At 45.8% G+C, this 19,775-nt stretch overlaps 1 protein-coding gene across 7 annotated transcripts in view; it reads right to left on the bottom strand.

Annotated features, from left to right (window-relative positions):
• Window positions 1-512: 512 nt before the first annotated feature.
• Window positions 513-19,775, bottom strand: part of SLC8A3 (solute carrier family 8 member A3) — a 185,813-nt gene continuing 166,550 nt past the window's right edge. For 3 of the 7 annotated variants that reach the window (XM_006130304.4, XM_075927318.1, XM_075927319.1), the window contains 4 exons: window positions 13,339-13,463; window positions 12,648-12,747; window positions 5,553-5,828; window positions 513-3,926 (listed from right to left, as the gene is read on the bottom strand). In XM_006130304.4, coding sequence (XP_006130366.1) covers window positions 3,550-3,926; window positions 5,553-5,828; window positions 12,648-12,747; window positions 13,339-13,463 — 878 coding nt within the window. In that variant the 3' untranslated portion in view covers window positions 513-3,549. The remainder of the gene's footprint in view (window positions 3,927-5,552; window positions 5,829-12,647; window positions 12,748-13,338; window positions 13,464-19,775) is intronic. The other 4 variants (XM_075927317.1, XM_006130303.4, XM_006130302.4 and 1 more) reach the window with 2 other exon arrangements.

The raw sequence follows: 19,775 nt of genomic DNA, 5'->3' as shown, positions 1-19,775 counted from the left end.
TTAATCTCTAGCTGTTGCTTTGCAAAGCTCTTTGATCTCCCCGGCATGCAAAATGTTATCACTGCTCTTAGTATTTATTCCACCGTCAAAGTGAGCAAGGCTGATTCGCCCAGCAAAATGCGGTTTGGCACTGGGAACAGTTTCAGCAGCTGTATGAAGACATTCAAATGCTTTCTGGGCTCAGCAAGGAGGTAAGAGGGATTTACAGGTTTCCTGCAGTACCTCCAAGAGGAAAAAAATCACAACCAACTGGCCAACTCCCAAATACTTCCAACCCCTTTAACTTTCAGATCTGTTCAGTCTGTGTTCCTGAGTCATTGATGGTCAGGAGGTACAGTGCAGTTGTTTGGATTCTCAACGCACCTCTTCGTGGTGGCCATACAAACTCTGCAGTCTTATGCAACCTACAACAGAAAAGACTTCTTTCTCATCCAGCAGTAAGGGCAGGAGAAATGAAGGGACTTGTGCGAATGGTTAAGGAACTGTACAGAATGTGATTTAAAAAGCAACAAGCCAACAGAAAGAAGAAAGCGGCTTTTATTCCAGACTGAGACGTGAAGCTGACAGGAAAAGCAAAGAGTAAGGAACAATGGCAATGAAACCAGAAAGCTCTAATGAACAAAGGAGGGCTCCTATGTGCAAAACATCCATGATGCAACTTTAGGCGGCTTATTCCCGCAAAATCTAATTGAGACAAACAGGAACAGGAAGAGGAAGAAAAAGAAAAGTACCAATGGTTCCATGCAAATTTCCAGAGCAAAAAAACCCATCCAACCAAACAAAAAGGCAACAAAGGTTGTTTTTCTTTTCTTGTATTTTTTTAATGATGTAAAAAATAAAATAAAGAATCACGCCACAGAGGTTATTGGCCTGGAGCAGTTTTTCTCTGTGCATGTAAGGGTAGCAAAGTAACTGAGATTGGCATTAGCATAGTGCGTCTTCCTCCCGCTAGCCCTCCCTCGCCCCCCAACAAAGTGATCTTAATAAAGAAGCAGATGAAAAGCATGTGTTTGATACAGCAGAAGCAACATAACAGCATTTCAAATAACCAAGCCAGGTTCCAACTAGCAATGAGAGAACCGGTCTGGATAAAATAAGAAACCTTCTGAATCTTTGCCTCAAATTCAAACAATTTTTTTTCCCCAAACCTTTGTGTTTTCAATTTCCTGTACCTCTGCTTACCAGGATGAGAGTGGCAGCATTGAAATAAATTAACAAAAGCTTGTTCTTGTGTTTCTTGCCATGCGAGGAGCAAGAAACACTGAAAATCTCTGTAGGCATCCTGTTCTCATCAATTTGCTTGCCTGATTTTTGTAGGCAAAATTATAATGTGGGGATAAGCATTCAGAAAATGTGGGTCCTTATTGGATTCACACCTTTTAATGTTCACCCATTGCTAGTTTCAACAAAGTGCCCACTGCGCATATCCTATCAGAGAGAAGAATTTTGCCTGCCCTTCTCACACTGTTTATATATACTTGATACACATCTGTATGAAAATAAATATTTCATTTGTCAATTAAGGATCATTTTCACACTCTTCCATACATCTGAGATCATTTTGCATCTTCTTTTCCATAACAAAATAACTATTATCATCACTAGTTTCCCTCTGTGTGCTTTTGCCTGGCCTTTAAGGCATGATCAGCGCATTGGCTCACGCTTATGAAAACACAGGGAAAGAAGAACCTCTCTCCATTTCCTGGTTCACTTGCTGATGCTCCAGGTTTGTTTAATGAATGTGAAATTTATGAGAAGACATTTCCCTTTACAGTACCTAAGTTTTTGACAGAAGAAAACATCTTCATCTTAAAAACACTTGAAAAAGAATGAAGCTGCAATACCCTCTTCCAGTTCTTGCACTTAAGAAATATGTATATAGATAATATGGTTATATAGATATAAGTATAGCTTTTATTTGCTTAGCCAACCCAACCATTCAATTCACAGCTGTTGACATAATTCCTGATAGGAGATCTTGCTTGTACCCTCCCCCCCTTTTTATGTATTTTTTCTTTTAAAAATGCACTTATAATTAAAAGGGCACGTTTCTAAAATTTACTTAAGGTGACACAGAAGTCCTGAGACCTGTGGCAGTTTTTAAGACTGTGCCTCTCAACCTAGCAAAGACCGTGAGTGGAGCACTGACCCTTCTAAAGACAGCGTGTTAAAGGAGAAAACTGGCAGACATGATCCAAATCAAAATGGAAAATGTCCAGTGCACTGGAAAAATACAGTCATGTGGTTTTGCTTGGGTTTTGGGATTTTTCCCAAAAAGTAGACTGGTGTCATCCTGGCTTAGCATCTCTGATACCAGTGAGTTATAATAACCAGCTGTGGGTCATCATCCAGTCAGACATACTTGACCTGAAAGACATGGGGAAATAACTGGCCCTGATGCACAGAGAGAGGTCATGAAGAGTTAGCATGAACCTTTCCCCTTTGGGACGTATGTGTGTTTTTAAGAATAAAGTAAACCCTTTAAGATGATCCTTTAGGAAATTTGAGTGGCATGGGATGCCTCAAAGCTTCTCGTGTGCACCAAAATGTGAGAACAGCAAATTATTTACATGAATTCACCTTAACTGTAAAGCAAAATGGAACACCCTGCTGTCCTCCCACAAATCAAGCACAATACCATTATGATTCCAAGGGACGTGCACTGGTTTTCCTGGCTCCTTTTTTTCCCCACATAGCAGGTGAAGTCTGTGTATCTGTTCATTTCTTTGCCTTTTATAAATGAACATATTTTCCTCTCCCTGCAGTATCACAGGTTTTAAGTTTTTTTTACGCGAAGAGAGATGCCATACTCAAAATATCCAGGATACAACATTATGGTAGAGGTCTTTTTCTTTAATCCAAGGCGGGTGTATGGGTTGCTCCATGTTCTAGCTTCATCGTTGTATTTTCCTGCATGTGTGTTTGTATTTGCATTTAAAATACATCAGTCTCATGATATACTTAAAATAAATGCAAGGGAGAAAGGGATAACAGTGAGCCATTTGACATTGACATTTGTTTCTGTGGCTTCAGAAAATGCACAGTTCAACTCCAGCGCTGATGGCAGCTTGAAGCTTTTGGTTTTCATTGTTAACATATGTTTATCTATTTAAAGGAAGAAAAAAAATTAAAGCAACATGTCGTTCCCCCTTCCCCCAGAAAACCTTGATCCAACTTATTTCTGTAATCCTGTTTAAAAATACACAATACTATTTCAGAATGGAGGAGACAAAAGAGAACACAATAAAATAAAGAAAATGTGATCTTTGAAGGTGGCTGAAGATTCTGAGTATCAGTGAATGGGGTCGGTGATTGGGTGTATTTTCTTGGATTTCTTTAATTACCTTTAACTTATTTTGTATTTTTAACTTGTTTTTGTTTCATGATAATTTTGCCCTTCTTGCAGCCCAGTTGTCCTCCTGCCTGGGCACCTGTGGAATCTGACTGACCACTGTCACTTCTGGTTTAACAACACTTGGAGGACTGGTGTCCAATGAGGTAACACAGGAGGGAGACTCCCCTCCCCCGACTTCATCACCGTTCCACGGCTTAGAACCCTTTGATGTAACAATAGGCCTCCAGCGTGGCGAAAAGAATGTACAGGAGCCACAGGCTTACAAAGAGCAAAGTTGTGGCAAGTCTGCACCCCTTGGGGCCTCCCAGTTCCCCTCCAAAGTGAGGCCGCCTCCGGTACAGCAGGACACTGATGCAAACAAAAGCAAAGATGGTGAAAAGCGTGACAGAAAAGGCCAGCGTGCCTGCTGACACGTGGAACTCTTGTCCCTGGGAAGCCCAGTAGATGGCAGCCACAGACCATGCCAGTCCAATGCCCAAGAAGACGTTGACGGCATTGCTGCCCGTGACGTTGCCGATGGAAGCATCAGCGTAGACATCCTGGATGGCAGCTGCTTTGCTGGCAAAAGTGTCTAGAAGGGAGAGACATGAATTAACAATGAAAATGAAATTGTGCTGCCCAAAGATGGGGCCCTGGCAGTTTTTACTGACACAAAGTAGGCATGATTTGTTGAGGCTAAGTTGGCCTAAGGATGCCCCTTTTCTGAGGGGGGCAGAAGCCAGATCTCTGAAGCTGCAGAAGAGTGGTTTGGAAATAGCTCTGGTAGCGAGTCCTATTAATGGTCTCATGCCATTTTAGCACCTTCTTCCTACACTGGTACATGGTGTTACGAGATATTTATAGGCATGCCTTGGCCTTCATTTTGCTCTTTGCACCCACTGCACTTTGTTCCCTCTCCTTTTCATTGATCACACAGCCCGTGGCACTCAACCTTCCATCCAGAGGGGTGCTTACGGCTCCTCTTTTAGTCACTAGCAGACACTATAAATCTTGCCCATGAAGTAGGACCCCTTCTCAGCCAAGCCCTAAATAGCATAATAAGCTGCTGCTAGATAGGAGACCTGTGTAGGCATCGGGTTGAAGGGGGCTAGTGGAGAGTACTTTCATTAACCTACACTCACAATGGGGATGGGGACACGAAGGGGTGGACTTTATTTCTGAGGGAAATTGATGCTCTAGAGCTAGAGTAGATTATTTGACTAGATATAAATAGGGCTCATCTCTGTCCTCAGTAGCTGTTTGCTACCACTTGCTTTGGTACCATTGCCTGGAAGTGGCCTCTGAAAAGAGAGACTGACCACACTGCAACTGGAGGTGTGACTGCAGCTGGAGCAGGCACAGCCAGGCTAGTGTTACTCTGCCTAGCATGGCTAAAACTAGCCATGAAGACATGGCAGTGTAGGCTTCAGCTGGGGCTGTGCAAGCCTACCTGGAATTCTGGGCCCAGACTCACATTGATACTCCATGCCAGATGCATGTCACTATGTCTTCACAGCTAGCTTTGGCCATGGCATCTGGAATTACACTGGTGTGGGTACCTACCCAAGGTGCAGCCACATCCCCCATGGCCATGTAGACACAGCTGTAGAGAGAGCACTGCCAGTGGCAACAGAGCAGGACACTCCCTGTTGCTCATCATTATTATTATCACTATTACCTGTTGCTATAGCTCCTAGGAGCCCCAATCATGGACCAGGAACCTGCTGTAAAAGCACATGATGTCAACATTCCCACAGGCAGGACAAGCGTTCAGCTGTCCCACCATGTCAGGTGGGTGGCTATGAGCAGAAGGTGTTGGTTTACAGGGCAGTTACTGCCAAGTCCCTAATTTACCCACCCTGCTCAAAACACATGCCCCCAGCAACCCTTCCATAGCCAGACAGAATCCTGTCACTGAACCACAGCTCACAGAGACTCTCTTCTGGTGCATCCCAAACCCTATAGTGTCAACAGCTTTTGCCCAGGGAAAGAGGGTATGAGTCTCCTCCTAGAGCCTCTGCTCCAAATCAGATTTCACATCCCTTACAACATCATATGAACCAATGGTTCCAGAAACACCAAAGATGCCCATGCAAAGGATTGTGGGATGAAAGGGCTGAGCCCCTCTCAGATTTGCTACTCCTGAGCAATGGGCTAGGACAGTAGTGCCAGCCATTATGTAGTCCTATTGCCACACTTTTGCCCTTGGCCTCCTCACCTGGTACTGAGGTGCCAAAGGCCACAAAGACAACAGCGGTCACCGAGTCCTTGAGGCCAATGGTGCAGCCAAAGTGGGAAGCCAGATCCCCAATGACAGCGGTGAGCATGCCAATGATCATGATGGACACCACGAAACAGGCCCAGCCATTGCAGTACTCGGTGGGTGGCACACAAGCAAAGAGCACCTTCCAGAAGACGGTCAGGAAGTGCATGACGTAGTCAAAACAGGATGGCAGGCGCTCCTCACCAGACTCGTCCTCATCTTCTTCACCCGCTGCAAGCAATGCAAGACAAGAAAGCAGATCACCAGAGGGCTCTGAAATTCCAGGGTCCCAAATGCTGCTGCATTTTATAAGCTGAAGTCACATGGATTATGTTCTATTGGTCCTTATTGCAACAGTGACATGTCCCTGAAATCGCACAGGCAAGAATTTAAATCTTTTGTTTGGCCAAGGCGGAATGGAGGCCTGGCTGCTGTCTGGATGGATTTCAGAAAGATGAGGTCAAGCCAGAAAACAGTGGTCTTACCTTGAACAGTCCATCCAAGCTACAACTAGGATTCAGTCAGTGAGGGCTCAGGGGAGAATACTAACTACCGCTGGAGGGAAAGGAACCAACTGTGGACACGTTTCTCTCTCTGACAGCCTTAAGAACTCAGAGCGATGGCAGAAAAGCACTTGTCTTCTGCTGCCCAGGAGACGATGGCAACCAATGATTTGCCTGCAAATGTTCCTGCTCTTGGATATTTGCAGCATCACAGAGTATACACCTTAACCAAATTATCCCTCTCCTAGCTGCTCATCCTCATGCCTGCGGTGTTGTCACCGTCAGGTCACATTCTGATACTATCAGTGGAATGACAGGAACTGTACATTCAGCAGTGCAACAGGAGCTTCCGAGGCGGCACTATTCCTGGGACATCCTGGACCATACCAGGAGATGCCAATCCAGATGTGGTTTTAGAATTTAGCAGCAGCTACATTCTGTGGGATACGGAGAGATAGCCAGCAGTCAAATACATGCAAGTTTTCCTTACTGCTTGCTGATTTGGTGCAAATAAACTCCTCTGCCAACTTCACCTCTTCTCTGCTTTTTCTGGGTTTAGTGAGGGGCTGGGGGAGAGGCTGAGGATAATATTGGGATTGCTTTGAAATGGCATCAGGGTATTTGAAAGTGGATCAGCAATCACAGAATCATCTCATAATGTCCTTAATGTTGTTCTTGTACTGGTACACCGAAGATTTGACCATATTTATCACCATAGCAACGCAGACAGCATCAGGAAAATAGTGAAGGCCAGTCAGGCATTCCTATTTACCCTTTCTCAGATGATAAGCATAAGTGAGTACTTGAAATTGAAAGGCAACAAATTGTACAGGGATAAAAGCAAATACTTTTTATGCAACACATAATTAGCCTGTGGAACTCATTGTTGATTGGCATTATAGAGGCACAAAGCTAAATAATATTCAGTAAAGGAGCAGAAACTGATAAACTAAGACCTTTATGTGTAAGAAGGTTGGCTAAAATTACAAGGGCTCTAAATCTCCATCTTTCTGGGCAGAGGAAGCTGACATCAGGAAGGAAAATGTCCATCCATTCTACAGTGTAACATGCATTATATGGAGGGAGCGGGGGATATGTTCCCCTGAAATATCTGTCACAGGGCAGTTCCTGACACAGAATATCAAATGAAGTGGACAATTGGGCAGTTCCAGCTTGATGCTTGTTCAGTCTCTTCCTGTTGTTTTCTTTATTGTTACTCATAACAAAGTTAGTCAGACAAATCCAATTGCTGTGACTGGACCAAATGCTGAGGACTGCACACCCCCTTACTCTGAAAGAAGAGAGTGCTAAGCTTCAGTGACCAAACATAAGTAGATTAAAGCTCTACTCAACTGTAACTACAAAAGTTAACACCAATTTTCCATACAGTCTACTGGCACTTAAGTCAAAACTTCCAAAAGCTGCCCAAACAGTGTTATATGTCTGGTGCAGGAATTCTCAGAATTGCCCCAAGGACAGAACATGAACCTTGGTTGGTTCCTGGATTTAAGGACTGCTGCCTATTTCTTAAGGGATCATGTGATTGTGATAGGAACTAAGATCTTCTATATGGAGGAACCGTGCTAGGCCCATAGCCAGAGGAAATGGATGAAAACCATGACTTCATTACAGTGTATAATGACACTGGGCTCTTTAATCTACCAGAGAAAGGCATCAGGGGCTGGATGCTAAAGCCAGACATATTTAAACTGGAAATAAGACAGCAAAAAGACACAGCATGACTTCAAAATGTAATTATTATAAGACCACTAAGGCATATTGGACACGTCCCAGACTTAACTACAAAACCTTTCAAATTAAATGTACAAGATGTGGACAAATTCACAGCCTAACAGATGCATGGCCCACTGAAGATGCAGAATGTAATCAGTGCACAAAATATGGACATCTTGCAATTGTTTACCATAGCAAGACAGACATAGAACAGATAGTCCAGAGGCATTTTGTTCTGGGATCTATCAATGTGATAACATAGAGACCACGTGGAGAGCAAGACTGAATGTTAAAGGAAAGACTATTGACCTGAAAACTGACTCAGGAACAGACATGACAGTCATAGCAGAAGGGATGTATAATTACCTTCAATACCTACTAGAGCTGAAATCACCTGATACAGCCCTGACTAGTGCTGCGGATGTTTTAACAGCACGGGCCAGTTCACCACAGAAACAATTTACAAAGGCAGTTTCCAATCAGAGTATATGTTATCAAAAGTTCCAAACCCGATAGCCAGGATGTGCTTAGAGAGAAAGGTGGAAGAATTCAAACAAGTATTTGGTGAGACTGCATTTTTGAAAGAAGATGCAGTACAAATAATCCTGTCAGATAATGTTGAACCATAAACTTTACATACACCTTGAATGATTCATATCCCAATTGCTAAATATATTCCTGGGGGAAAAAAATCTGGCAATAGTAGATATGCTGTCATGGAGCCCAGCATCATACTCATCTATCTATGAGCTTGAAGATGACATAAAGCTGTATGTGGCTGCTATAGATGTAAAGGAGACTATACCTACTACAAAAAGCTGCCTCAATAGACATACATTTCAAGAAGTTCTAAGTTATATGAGGACCAAATTAGCATGAGTATTTAAGGACACTAAGAAAGTAACAAGAGACTACTTTTTAGTGCAAGGACAATTGAGTCAAATGGACATAATTAAAGTTGATTGCATCATAATTCCAAATGCAACAAGAGGAGAAATCTTAAACTCATCCTCAAAGGACAAGGGCTAACTATATGCTTTGAACAGACCAACCAACGTGAGTCATGACCAGGCATCAGCACGGCATAAAAATAGAGTACCTCCATGTGAGTATTCCAGCTCTCACAGACCAATACAACACAAAAAAATCTTTCAACAATCCCTCTACCAGATACATGTTGGAAGTGACTAGCTGCAGATTTATGCAAATTCAGAAGATATCTGGTCAAAATGGATTATTTTTTTCCAGGTAGATAGAAATAATGTACTAGAAAGAAGTAACATGTCAAAGTATTATTGAGAGGCAAATGCTTTTTTGCTCATTTTGGAATAGCAGAACAAACTAGTGGTGGACTACATGCTATAGAGAATTGTAGCAGAATTTAAGTTTTTCCAAACAAAATATAATTTTTCATATTGCTAGCAACCCACACTATGCACAAGTGAATGGAGAATCTGAGAGAGCAGTATGGACAACTAAGAAAAATCCTACCACATTCCTTGCTCTTCTGAGATACACTCCAACATGTAGCTCAACACAACTCCTGATGGGAAGACAACTAAGGACTACTGTTCCAACTTCAGAAAAGACTCTATCTCCAAAAAGTGGCCAGACATGAAGCGAGTAAACAGTTGGATAAAAAGTCTGAAAGGGTGTATGGACACTTTTACAATGTATGATGCTGTCAAGTCTAGAATCTGGTGTGATTGTATGTGTCACATTGGATGGAGAATGAAGAACTGCAGCTATCTTAAAGGAAAAGAATGAATCGCCCAGATCATATGTAATTGAGACTGCCAGTGGAGAGTTCAACAGAACTCAACAGAGCAGACACTACAAGTAGCACATGCATAACAACAAGAAGAAGCAAAGATTCCTAACTGACCAGAATAGTCATTGTAGCTAATGGATAGCCATATGATCAAGTTGTTATGCATTCAGGTTGTGTAATTAAAAAGCCAGTTTGATTCAGAAACTTAACAGACTGATACATATTACGCTATAAAGCTAGTATACATTTTATAAACAGCATGAATGTAAAACAAAAGGAGAGAGGTGATGGAATCCTAAAACTGTATTATAACAATCAGCCACTAGATGGCACCATGTGTAACATATCTTCCCTGAGCTGGTAACAGTAATACTTGACAGTGCATTAAAATCTCCTAAAGGGAACACATCTGTTGTCTCTTTCTATGATGGAAGCTCTGTCGCTTGTTCAGACCTGTACAGAAGCCTGGTATGCTAGTCGCAGCCCTGCAACTTTCTGTGTACAAGAAGTTCGTGACTGAGATGGCACTCATTAGAGGGAGCTGAACGAGCATCTCTACAGATGGCTGGTTTGTCTAGAAATGGCCAAAGGGATAAATGCAGTAGGGGGAATGTGCTCTGTGACAATTCCTTTGTAGAGTCAAAGGCTGGTTTTGCTCACTGAAGTATGGATGGAATAAAGCATCTATTGTATAAGGAATTCCCATCTCACTCTTCTCCTGTCCCTCTCCTTCCCCAGAGTGCAATCAATTACAAAAGCACTGGACTAAACTTTCAAAAATTTGTTTTCACTTTTCTGCCATGGTGTGGGCACTGACTCTAGTCGCTGGTGCCCTAGTGGTTGAGTGCCGGATTGTGTGCTTGGCAGAAAATACTGAGCAAGGGTTTAATTAACCTTTGGAGTTAAGGGCACAGGATGGAGCAGCCATCCCGTTGTTCTATCAGGGATGGACAGAGAGAGAGAGAATAGAGAGAGGAGGAGGGAAGGAGAGAAATGGGGGAAAGGGATTGAGAGAGAAGAGCAGAATTGTAAAAATATTGTTCCAAAGAGATATGTCACTGGAATTCTCCTTTCATGCAGCTATTTCTCTCCAGCAGGGGGAAAGTCTACACAGAAAGAAGTGGCAAGAAGAAACTCAGGCTATGTCTAGACGACACTATTTGATCTATTGGACAAAGATACGCAAATTGCGCTCTACACTTTGTGTACCTTTTTCCGACAGTTTTTTTGGAAAAAACTCCTCTTTTGGAGGAGCCCTTATTCTTCATAAAATGAGGAAGACAGGGCTTCCGAAAGAGCGCATCTGCTCTTCCACACACAAAAACAGTGGAAGAGCAGACATGTTCTCTGGACGCGGTAGAGTTTTCCTGGGATACCTCTGGTATCCCAGAAAACCTGCGTAGTGTAGCTATAGCCCCAGCTATCTCTTACCCCTTCTGCCTTTATTTCTCATCAGTCTCAGATGCATGAATCACAAGCTGCCTTGGGGCTCACTCCCTTGCAAGCAGCTCCAACTAATCGACTGCAGCTGCCTAGCCCCAGAGCTGGCTGGGAATTAACCCCTTTTTGAGAGGTCTCCAAAGCACCAAATGGCCAAGGTGCATTCTGAATGCTGAACTTGCACCACATGTGATCCTGTCACTCTTCTGCGGCTGGCTTGAAAGGCAAAAAGCCACCAGCTGTTTGTTCTTTCAGGCACAAGAAAATATGCAAATGAGGCGACGCCATGAATATCGCTGCACCTCATTTGCATACTTAATGAACTACCATTTGTGTGCAAACAGCTTTTGTGCAAAAAGGAGCCGTCTACATGGCTCCTTTTTTGTGCAAAAACCCCCTCTTGCACAAGAGCCATTCTTCCTGAAAAGAAGCAGCAGAACGACTGTTGCCCAAGAGGGGGTTTTTGCACAAAAAGGAGCAGTGTAGACAGCTCCTTTTTGTGCAAAAGCCCCTTGCGCAAAATGGTGGCTCATTAAGTATGCAAATAAGGCATAGCAATATTCACCGCTTCACCTCATTTGCATATTTTCTTGCTCAGGAGGACAGTGTTGACATAGCTAAGGGTTTTCAGTTTGTGCTTTAGCATACTAGTCTCTATTGCTTGCAAAGCATTCCTGAAGTCTATACAATAGGGGCCTAATCCTGCAAATTGCTGAGCATCCCGAGAGTGCTTGATCTGGGATCCACTGTCTAGCCTAACCTAGAAAATCATTCCACCTCTGTGGGGTGAGTGCAGGACAGACTTACTCTCTGGTCCATGGGTTCCATGCCAAGCCTGCAGCCCACTGTTTGGGAAACACTGCCCTATGCTCCGCCCCCTCACAGAATTTGGTGCCTAAGTCTAAGAGACAGGCAGGCAGGCAGGTCTGTGTGAGATCCGCAGCTGGGAGAAAGAACCAGGCACTTGCCTGACTTCACACAAAAAAGCCCCAGGAAGAGGAGGTGCTGCCCATGTTAGGAACTGCAGCCTGCTGGTTAGAATGCTTACCTGGGATAGGGGAGACCCAGATCAATTCCAGCCTTTGGCAGGAGGGGAGAAAGAATTTTAACAGAGCTCTCCCACCTCCCAAGAAAGGGTGCTGATCGGAGAGATGTGAGGGGAAGGGTCTCTCCTGCTGAAGCTGTTTTACAGTTTCTAAACAACTCAACAGACATTGGAGCAGGGCTGGTGCTATCACCACCAGGCTGCAGTGTCATTCTCTGGTCCAGTGACCGGGTTTTGAAGAGCAATAGGATGGAACCTGTAGTGTACAGTAGCAAGGGTCCACGTAGTGACTGAGCTGTGTCTTGCCATGCACTATGTTGCTAGGTAGACCAGCCCTTATGTGTGAGAGGCCTGTGCTGTAGAATCAAAGACCCTGGTTTATCTGATATGCATGATCCATACATGTCTGAGATAGGTGTAACTGTTAGAACTGAATAGCATTGAGGAAGCACAGGCGGTTTCAGGTTGGTTCACACAAATGCTCAGAGGCCAAGTCTTGCTGGTACATCCCTCTGGGGTTGGTGACTTTGTAGCTGGGCACCCTCAAATCCCCTCACCTGCACTAACAGTAATGGCTTCCATGAACTGGTCCCTCCAGGAATGTGTCCCTACAACCAATGCCAGGTTTGTCTTCTTAATCAGCTTGTCCACGGTGCTCTGTCAATGGGACAAAAATGCACAGCAGTTAAAGCAGCTCTGGTTCCCCCTGCTCAGTGCTGTGCTGAGAGGAGAACTTTTGCCCTTCCACAGGGGCTGGAACAGACACTCACCCTGCCAGGGAGATAAAGCTCCTGACCATAGGGCTGGTGGCTAGATTCATGCCGCTCCCCCTCTCTTCATGCAGAATTGCTTCTCCCTGTCCTTCATCCAGCCTTCCTTTCCCCAGGCATTTCCACCCACCCGCTCCATCCATAGGTGTTGCATTGTCTCCCAACCTGTCAGGATACTTGCTCCTCCTCTCTGAACACAAGGGACCTACCTGCTCTCTCCAGAAGATGCTTGTGCACCTTCCCTTCATGTCTCCTGAGGCTGCTCCCTCCTGCCTCTCCCCTCCGAGTTCTCCCTTACTCTCTCTCTGCTAGGCCCCTTTCTTTGGGTGCATGCTCTCTCCTGCCTTGGCCACCCGCTTTCTCTCTGACAGCTGCCCTCTCTGCTCAAGCCACTACTTATATCCCTTCCCTCTGGCTGCGCCCTCTCCAGTGACACTGCATTATCTCCTCACAGAGAGACCCGGTACCCAGTACTGACCTTGAATTCATAGGACTCCTCAATGATGACCTCTAGTTTGGGATGCTCGCCCAACACCGGCTTCCCCATTTCTGCAATCCTCTTGGCTTCCTCCTCTTCAACTGACAGCTTCCTTTCTGCCACTTCTGTGAAAAGAGCATCAGCACTCAGCTGAAGACACCAGCCCTTGGGCACCAGACAGGGGCACTTGGTGGAGGCTGTGAAATGCCTTGGGTGCCAACCTGGGGCACAAATACATGTCTCCCATTTTGCTGAGCTCACAATGAGCTTCATGAAAGTAATTCTGGGCCATTAGCTGAATGAGCTTTCTAAAGAGCTCCTGGCTGTGCCTTCAATGCATTATACTTCTGAAAATGAGGATCCCATCCTTTGAGTCAGGCACACACTGGGGCAAGCATCCCCTGGAATACTAATTCACTTGAGTAGCCTTCACCCTGACTAGTCCTGTCCTTTCCCCTCTACTGCCCATGTGCCTTACTGCGGATCTGTCGCATCCGTGGCTATTCCTACCCTGGACGTCTCTACTGATTGCCTTTGCAGCATATGCTGGGCAGAAGTGAAAGCCTAGTGCATTAAAGACTTGATCCGGAGCCATTAAAGCTAATGGGAGTTTCCTCATTGCCTTGAATGGGATCAGGATCAAGCACTGGCACCCTAGTGATGAAAAGTGCTAAGTCACTATTACTACACTACTGAGCGCCCCTCAACCTGATTTTCATAGAACAGACCATGTGGGCATTGTCTGCCCCCTTCATCTGCATAGCACCACTAGTGATGGCAATGGGAGGGCTGTAGGAGGAATATGCTGCTGGTCACAAGGGCTATGTCTACACTGGCATGAATTTCCGGAACTGCTTAAAACAGAATGCTATTCCGTTTTCAGTTTTTCCGGAAAAGGAGAGTCTACATTGGCAGGCTGCTTTTCCGGAAAAGCCCTTTTTCTGAAAAAGCGTCTGTGGCCAATGTAGACGCGCTTTTCCGGAAAAGACTACTGGGCTGTCTACACTGGCCCTTTTCCGGAACAGTGTTCCGGAATAAGGACTTATGCCCGAGCAGGAGCAGAATAGTTTTTCCGGAATAGCGGCTGATTTTGTACAGTAGAGCATCGTTGCTTTTCCGGAAATTCAAGGGCCAGTGTAGACATCTCGCAGCTTATTCCGGAAAAGCGGCTGATTTTCCGGAATAAGTGGCCCAGTGTAGACACAGCCCAGGTGTCAGTCAAGAGGGAAGGAGCAGTTACCAGGCCCATGACTGCCCCCACGCTCACTTCTTGCTTGCCAGACCCATTCTTTGCCATTTACAGAATGTCAAGGTGGGGCTGTGTCCAGGTTGCTTCACTGCTGTGAGAGACAGCATAGGGGCCTACTTCCCCCCAGGGGGACATTGCCTAGTGTTGGAACATAGTGAGAACTGGCACCAGAAGCTCAAAAATGTCTAGACTGGGAAAGGGTATTCTCCTGCAGGGCTGCCGTCATTTGCTCTGGCAGCCTGCAAATACATCGCTCCTATTAAGATTATTAATAGAAACACCCACGTTTTTGAGGCGCAAAAGCCAAGATTTCACTGAAAACACCCAGAAAAGGCCCAGATTCCAATATATACCAAGGAACATAAGTACATTATTTTAAAAAAATTAAAAATGGCTTTTTTACCCTGTCTTGAACCTCTTTATTAGTGTGACAACCCCTCCCCCCAATGCCTCCCACTTGCTTCAGCAACCACAGCTTCGGTGGGTTTGAAGCACCAATTCTTTTTACGCTTTAGCACAAGAGCCCTTTTAAGCAAACATTAATGTGCAGACATGTTTTCTAGCTTGAAATGAACAAGAGCGAGAATCTTTTTATTCCCCTTTGATTAGAAAATTGCTTTCAGCCGTCTGTTCTATTCAGGGCTTGCTTTAACTCTCACCCAGATATATATTCACAGGGGCAGACACACATTCTTAATTCTTTCATTCTGCACTTTAATTACGTTTATGCCACATTGTGCGTTTCCTAGGGGATTCCTATCACTGGAAAATGTACAGGAAAAAAATAGGTCAGGGACCAAGAGGGTGTGCTTTTTCATATAAAACTGGATGATTAATCCTTGATGGAGAAAAAAGTTTTCCCAAGCTACTGATGGTGGGGAACAAGACGTCCCATGTGGTGTTGCCTGTGAGGAGCAATCCACTGAGAGCTCCCCTTGGGAAGCTGTCTCTGGTCTCAATCATGAATGATACCCTGAAGCAGTGATACTCAGAATGAGGCTTCTGAGCCACAAGTGGCTCTTTAATGCGTCTTGCAAATGAAACAATGAACTCCTGTCACTTGGGGGGGGGGGGGGTCATGTTAATGGCTAATGTGATGTGAAACCACTGAGATCTGAGCATCATTGCCCTGAAGGCCTCCTCATCTGGTGTCTATGGTGAAGCTGCAGAACCAAGGGATCCATTGAGGTGGCTGCTGTCCATGGTGCTGATTATGGTCCTGATTAGTTTGCTAGACTAACACAATGAAGGTGCGCATGATTATTCATCTTAAAATAGTGCATTGTGATTGCTCTGGGCCATGTTTATTTGCACTCCTACTGACGTTCATGTGATAGGTTTTTGGTCACATGGCCATTTGGGGCAGAACTTCTTGTCATGTGACTTTTGGGATTCATGTGCACATGCACCTATTGAGGATGGAAGTGGTCTCCTGGCCCCTCGCTACATATTGGCTTCATGTGTTTGTAAGAGGACCTGGCTAGTGTAGGTGAGACCCAGAAAAAATCACGTACTTTCGCAAATATAATAAATACAATAGTGACATGATACAGAGAAGGAAAGACGGGGGAGAGACATGGAGATGATTGAACAATAGCCTGTAGACACTTGACCCCAGGCTGTCCTTAAGCATAGGCAGTTGCCTAGGGCACCAGTATTTCTGGGCCATCACTCTGCTGGGATGGATAGAAGCAGTGGAGCATGTGTAAGCAGGGGCTAAACTACTGCTTGCTATCAGCCAGCTAAAAGGAGAGAGCTGCCCTGGGGTGGGTGTGCTCACTCCAATTGTTTAGCTCTGCAGGATAATTAACTGTTAACTGTGGATATGTAAATACAGCTCTTGCCAGGAGGGGGAAGGAATCCGGGGTGTGGTTATGTAAATCCAATTCAGCCAGGGCTGATGGAGGATCAGTGTTGGAATGGAATGTGGTGTATTGTAACTAATTTGGGGCTGTTGTGGGGGGTCACAAATCATGCTACCCCTAAATGTGGAAACTAAAATATGACACCAGTGCTTGCAGGATAGAGACCATCATTGTAAGAGGTCTCAGAGGAACAAGCCTCCCCCCTGCCAGAGTTGAGTGAACTGAGTTGGGGGTGGAAAGGGCTTGAGGGCTGAGTCAGCCTGCTTCATGCCTGCCAGGGGGGGAGCTGAAAGACTGGCTCAACCTGCCCCCTTGGTTTTAAGGACAGACCTAAAGCAGACTCCATGAGGAGTCTTTTTGCTAGTCCAGTGGAAGCTGGAATCTTTTGCCAGCCTAGGTAATGGCTAAAGAGTTGAAATCACTAAGAGCTGACATCACTGGTTTGGCCGGGAGCCAGACCCATTGCAGCCAGTGGAGTGGCTGGTGGGAATGACCGGCTGGCAGGAGCGGCCAGCAGACTACAGGGCTTTGTCTACACTGGCAGTTTCTTGCTCAAGAACCGCTGTTCTTGTGCAAAAACTTGCCTGCTGTCTACACTGCACGAGCATTCTTCCAGAAGTAAATTTACAGTACAGCATTGGAAAACAGGGCTTCTTCCGGAAGAATTATTCCTCTCCCCATGAGGATTAAGCCCTCTTGCACAAGAGCTCTTCCAGAAGAGGCCAGTGTAGACCAGCAACATGAATTTCTTGCACGAGAAGCCCCTATGGTTAAAATGGCCATCAGAGCTTTCTTGCACAAGAAAGTGTCTACATTGCCATGGATAATCTTGCGCAAAAGCACATGGCAGTGTAGATGCTCTCTTATGGAAGAGTTTTTGCACAAGAAGCTGCCAGTATAGATGTAGCCCAGGAGTAGCACAAAATTGGCCTAGCCTCACGCAAAAGGAGGGGAGTCATCTGGATGATGTGTCAGGGTCTTCACTGACTGGACAGAGCTGTAAGTGGGGCATCTGAAGAGGGGTATGGAGAAAGTTTGAGTAAGTGAACTCTGTTGTGGTATTTTCCCAAGATAATGCAATGTGACTTCTCTCTCTTTCATTAAAAGGTTCTTTTCTTCACTCAGATGCTGTGCTTGCGAGTGGGGAAGCATTGCCTCTCAGAGGCACCCAGGGGTGTGTGAATTTCCCAGGCTACTGGGTGGGGGCTCAAGCTGGTTCTGTGTGAGATGGACCCGTAGGCTATGTTTACACTGCCAGCTTCTTGTGTAAGAAGTCTTGCGCAAGAAAACGTCCACACTGCCATGTGCGAGCTGTGCTTTTGCTCAAAAGCATCCATGGCTGTGTGGACGCTCTCTTGCGCAAGACAGCTCTGATGGCCATTTTAGCCATAGGGCTTTCTTGTGCAAGAAATCCCTGCTGAGTGTCCACACTGCTCTCTTGCGCAAGAGCTCCTGTGCAAGAGAGCTTACACCTGTTAAAAAGAGCGTAGCTCTTGCGCGAGAAGCCCTCTCTTACCACGCCGTCCTGTACATCTTCTTGTGCAAGTGCGGGCGGGCAGTGTGGATGCTTTCTGGAAGAACAGCTGTTCTTGCGCAATAACCCGCCAGTATAGACATAGCCCTAGATATTGAACCCGGCCCTGGTTGCTGCCAGGCCTACCCGGCGGAAGGCTTACACATGTAACAGCAGGGCTGGGTCCTAGAGAGGGCCGAATGCGCTGCCTGCAGCACAGTCTGAGGGAGAGGATTGGCTACTGTGGGGCTCTGGGAAGGGAAGGAGAGGGGGTGGGGTGGGAGAGCAAGTCAGGCATAGGGGCACCAGTTTGATAATCCCGCCTAGGGCACCAGAAATCCTAATGATGGCCCTGACTTGGCCCATGGTCTATCTGCAGGAAGTGTTTGTAGTGTACCTAGACCCTGAGGCTCAGATCCCCTGGTAAACCATCTCTGCCAGCTCCACAAGCTTATTTATAAGCAGCCATGTGGTCACCTGACAGCAAGACACTGAGTGGCTGCTGGCAGACGGACCATCAAGCTCACTGCCATAGACAGGCTGAAATGGCGAGCCATCAAGCAGCTGGGCCAGTGACTAGGGCAGAGTTGGGGAACCAGCTGCAGCAGCAAGGTGGTGATGAGTTCCTTGCTGCTACTTTACCATTGGGACTTAGGATGGCAGAAGCCCATGGATTGCTGCAGGGAAGCAGAGTGTGGGTATGTGCCCTGGATAGGAGAGACAAGGAACTTGCAGACGGGTAAATCCAGCAGCAGGATCAGGAGTTGGTGCAGCACCAGCAAAGCTGAGGGAGAAAGGTGTCGGCAGCTGGAGCTGTACCAACAGCAAGTGACTGAGCAGTTGCAAGTGACTGAAGAGTCAGACCTGGCAGCTAGTTAAGAGGCCAGAAATGACTAGCTGAATGCTAGCACGGAGGCTGTGCCTGCTGCTAGTCCCTGAGCTGCTCATGAAGTGGATAGGTACCAGTGCTGCTGTTGCTGGGACTAGGTCAGCAGCGTCTACTGCTGTTCCCTGCTCTTAGGTCAGCAGCGTCCATGACTTTCTGTTCCTGGGCTGCTGAAATAGCCACTGTTGCTTCTCCTGCTGACAGTCAGTGGTGTGTGTGACTCCCTCTGGTGCTAGGGCTAGTCGCCAGGAGTCTCCTGATGCTGCTGGGGCAGCTGGAGGGCACGCACCTACCTTCCTGCTGCTAGTGAGTCACAACTTTCTGATCTGCAGGCTGGTGCCCAAAGCCTTTTCCAGACTCAATGGTCACCACTCTTATTGAACAAGTGTCAAGGAATTTCACAAACAAGCAGATCTGGAGATTGGCAAAAGGGTCTAGCTGACAACAGCGGCATTCCCACTGACAGGTCTACTTTCATCAACAAGGGGTGGCAGGATGCCAGGCCGAGGCCTTGCTAGTGGCCACTTTGGCCACCCACATTTCAGACTGCTGCCTTTCTGAGTCTGAGTGGAAGGGCCGTAAGAAGTGGAAAGGTACAACACAGAGAGTCTTGCTGTAGCCCAGAACTGAGGCAGGAATTACTCAGCAATTCCTGTACAGTTTATAAACACCCCCTAATGTCACAGACACTGAGGGGCTTATTAGTCCTGTACAGACTCCAGCAGATCTCCTATTCCTCACAAAAAGTCATGCAGGGATTATAATCTCTGCATGGATTTTTTTTATACCCCTTGCCTGGGCTCACAAACCCTGCCAGATTGATTGCAAACATTATAAACCCTACACAGCCTGCAGAGTTTATAAAGCACACAAGGAACCCTAAGGCAGTAGATACTACATTCATCCATCACAAAAGCTGACACA

Source organism: Pelodiscus sinensis, chromosome 4 (assembly GCF_049634645.1).
Source record: "Pelodiscus sinensis isolate JC-2024 chromosome 4, ASM4963464v1, whole genome shotgun sequence".
Classification (NCBI taxonomy): domain Eukaryota; kingdom Metazoa; phylum Chordata; order Testudines; family Trionychidae; genus Pelodiscus; species Pelodiscus sinensis.
This window is presented reverse-complemented; position numbering and strand designations above follow the sequence as displayed.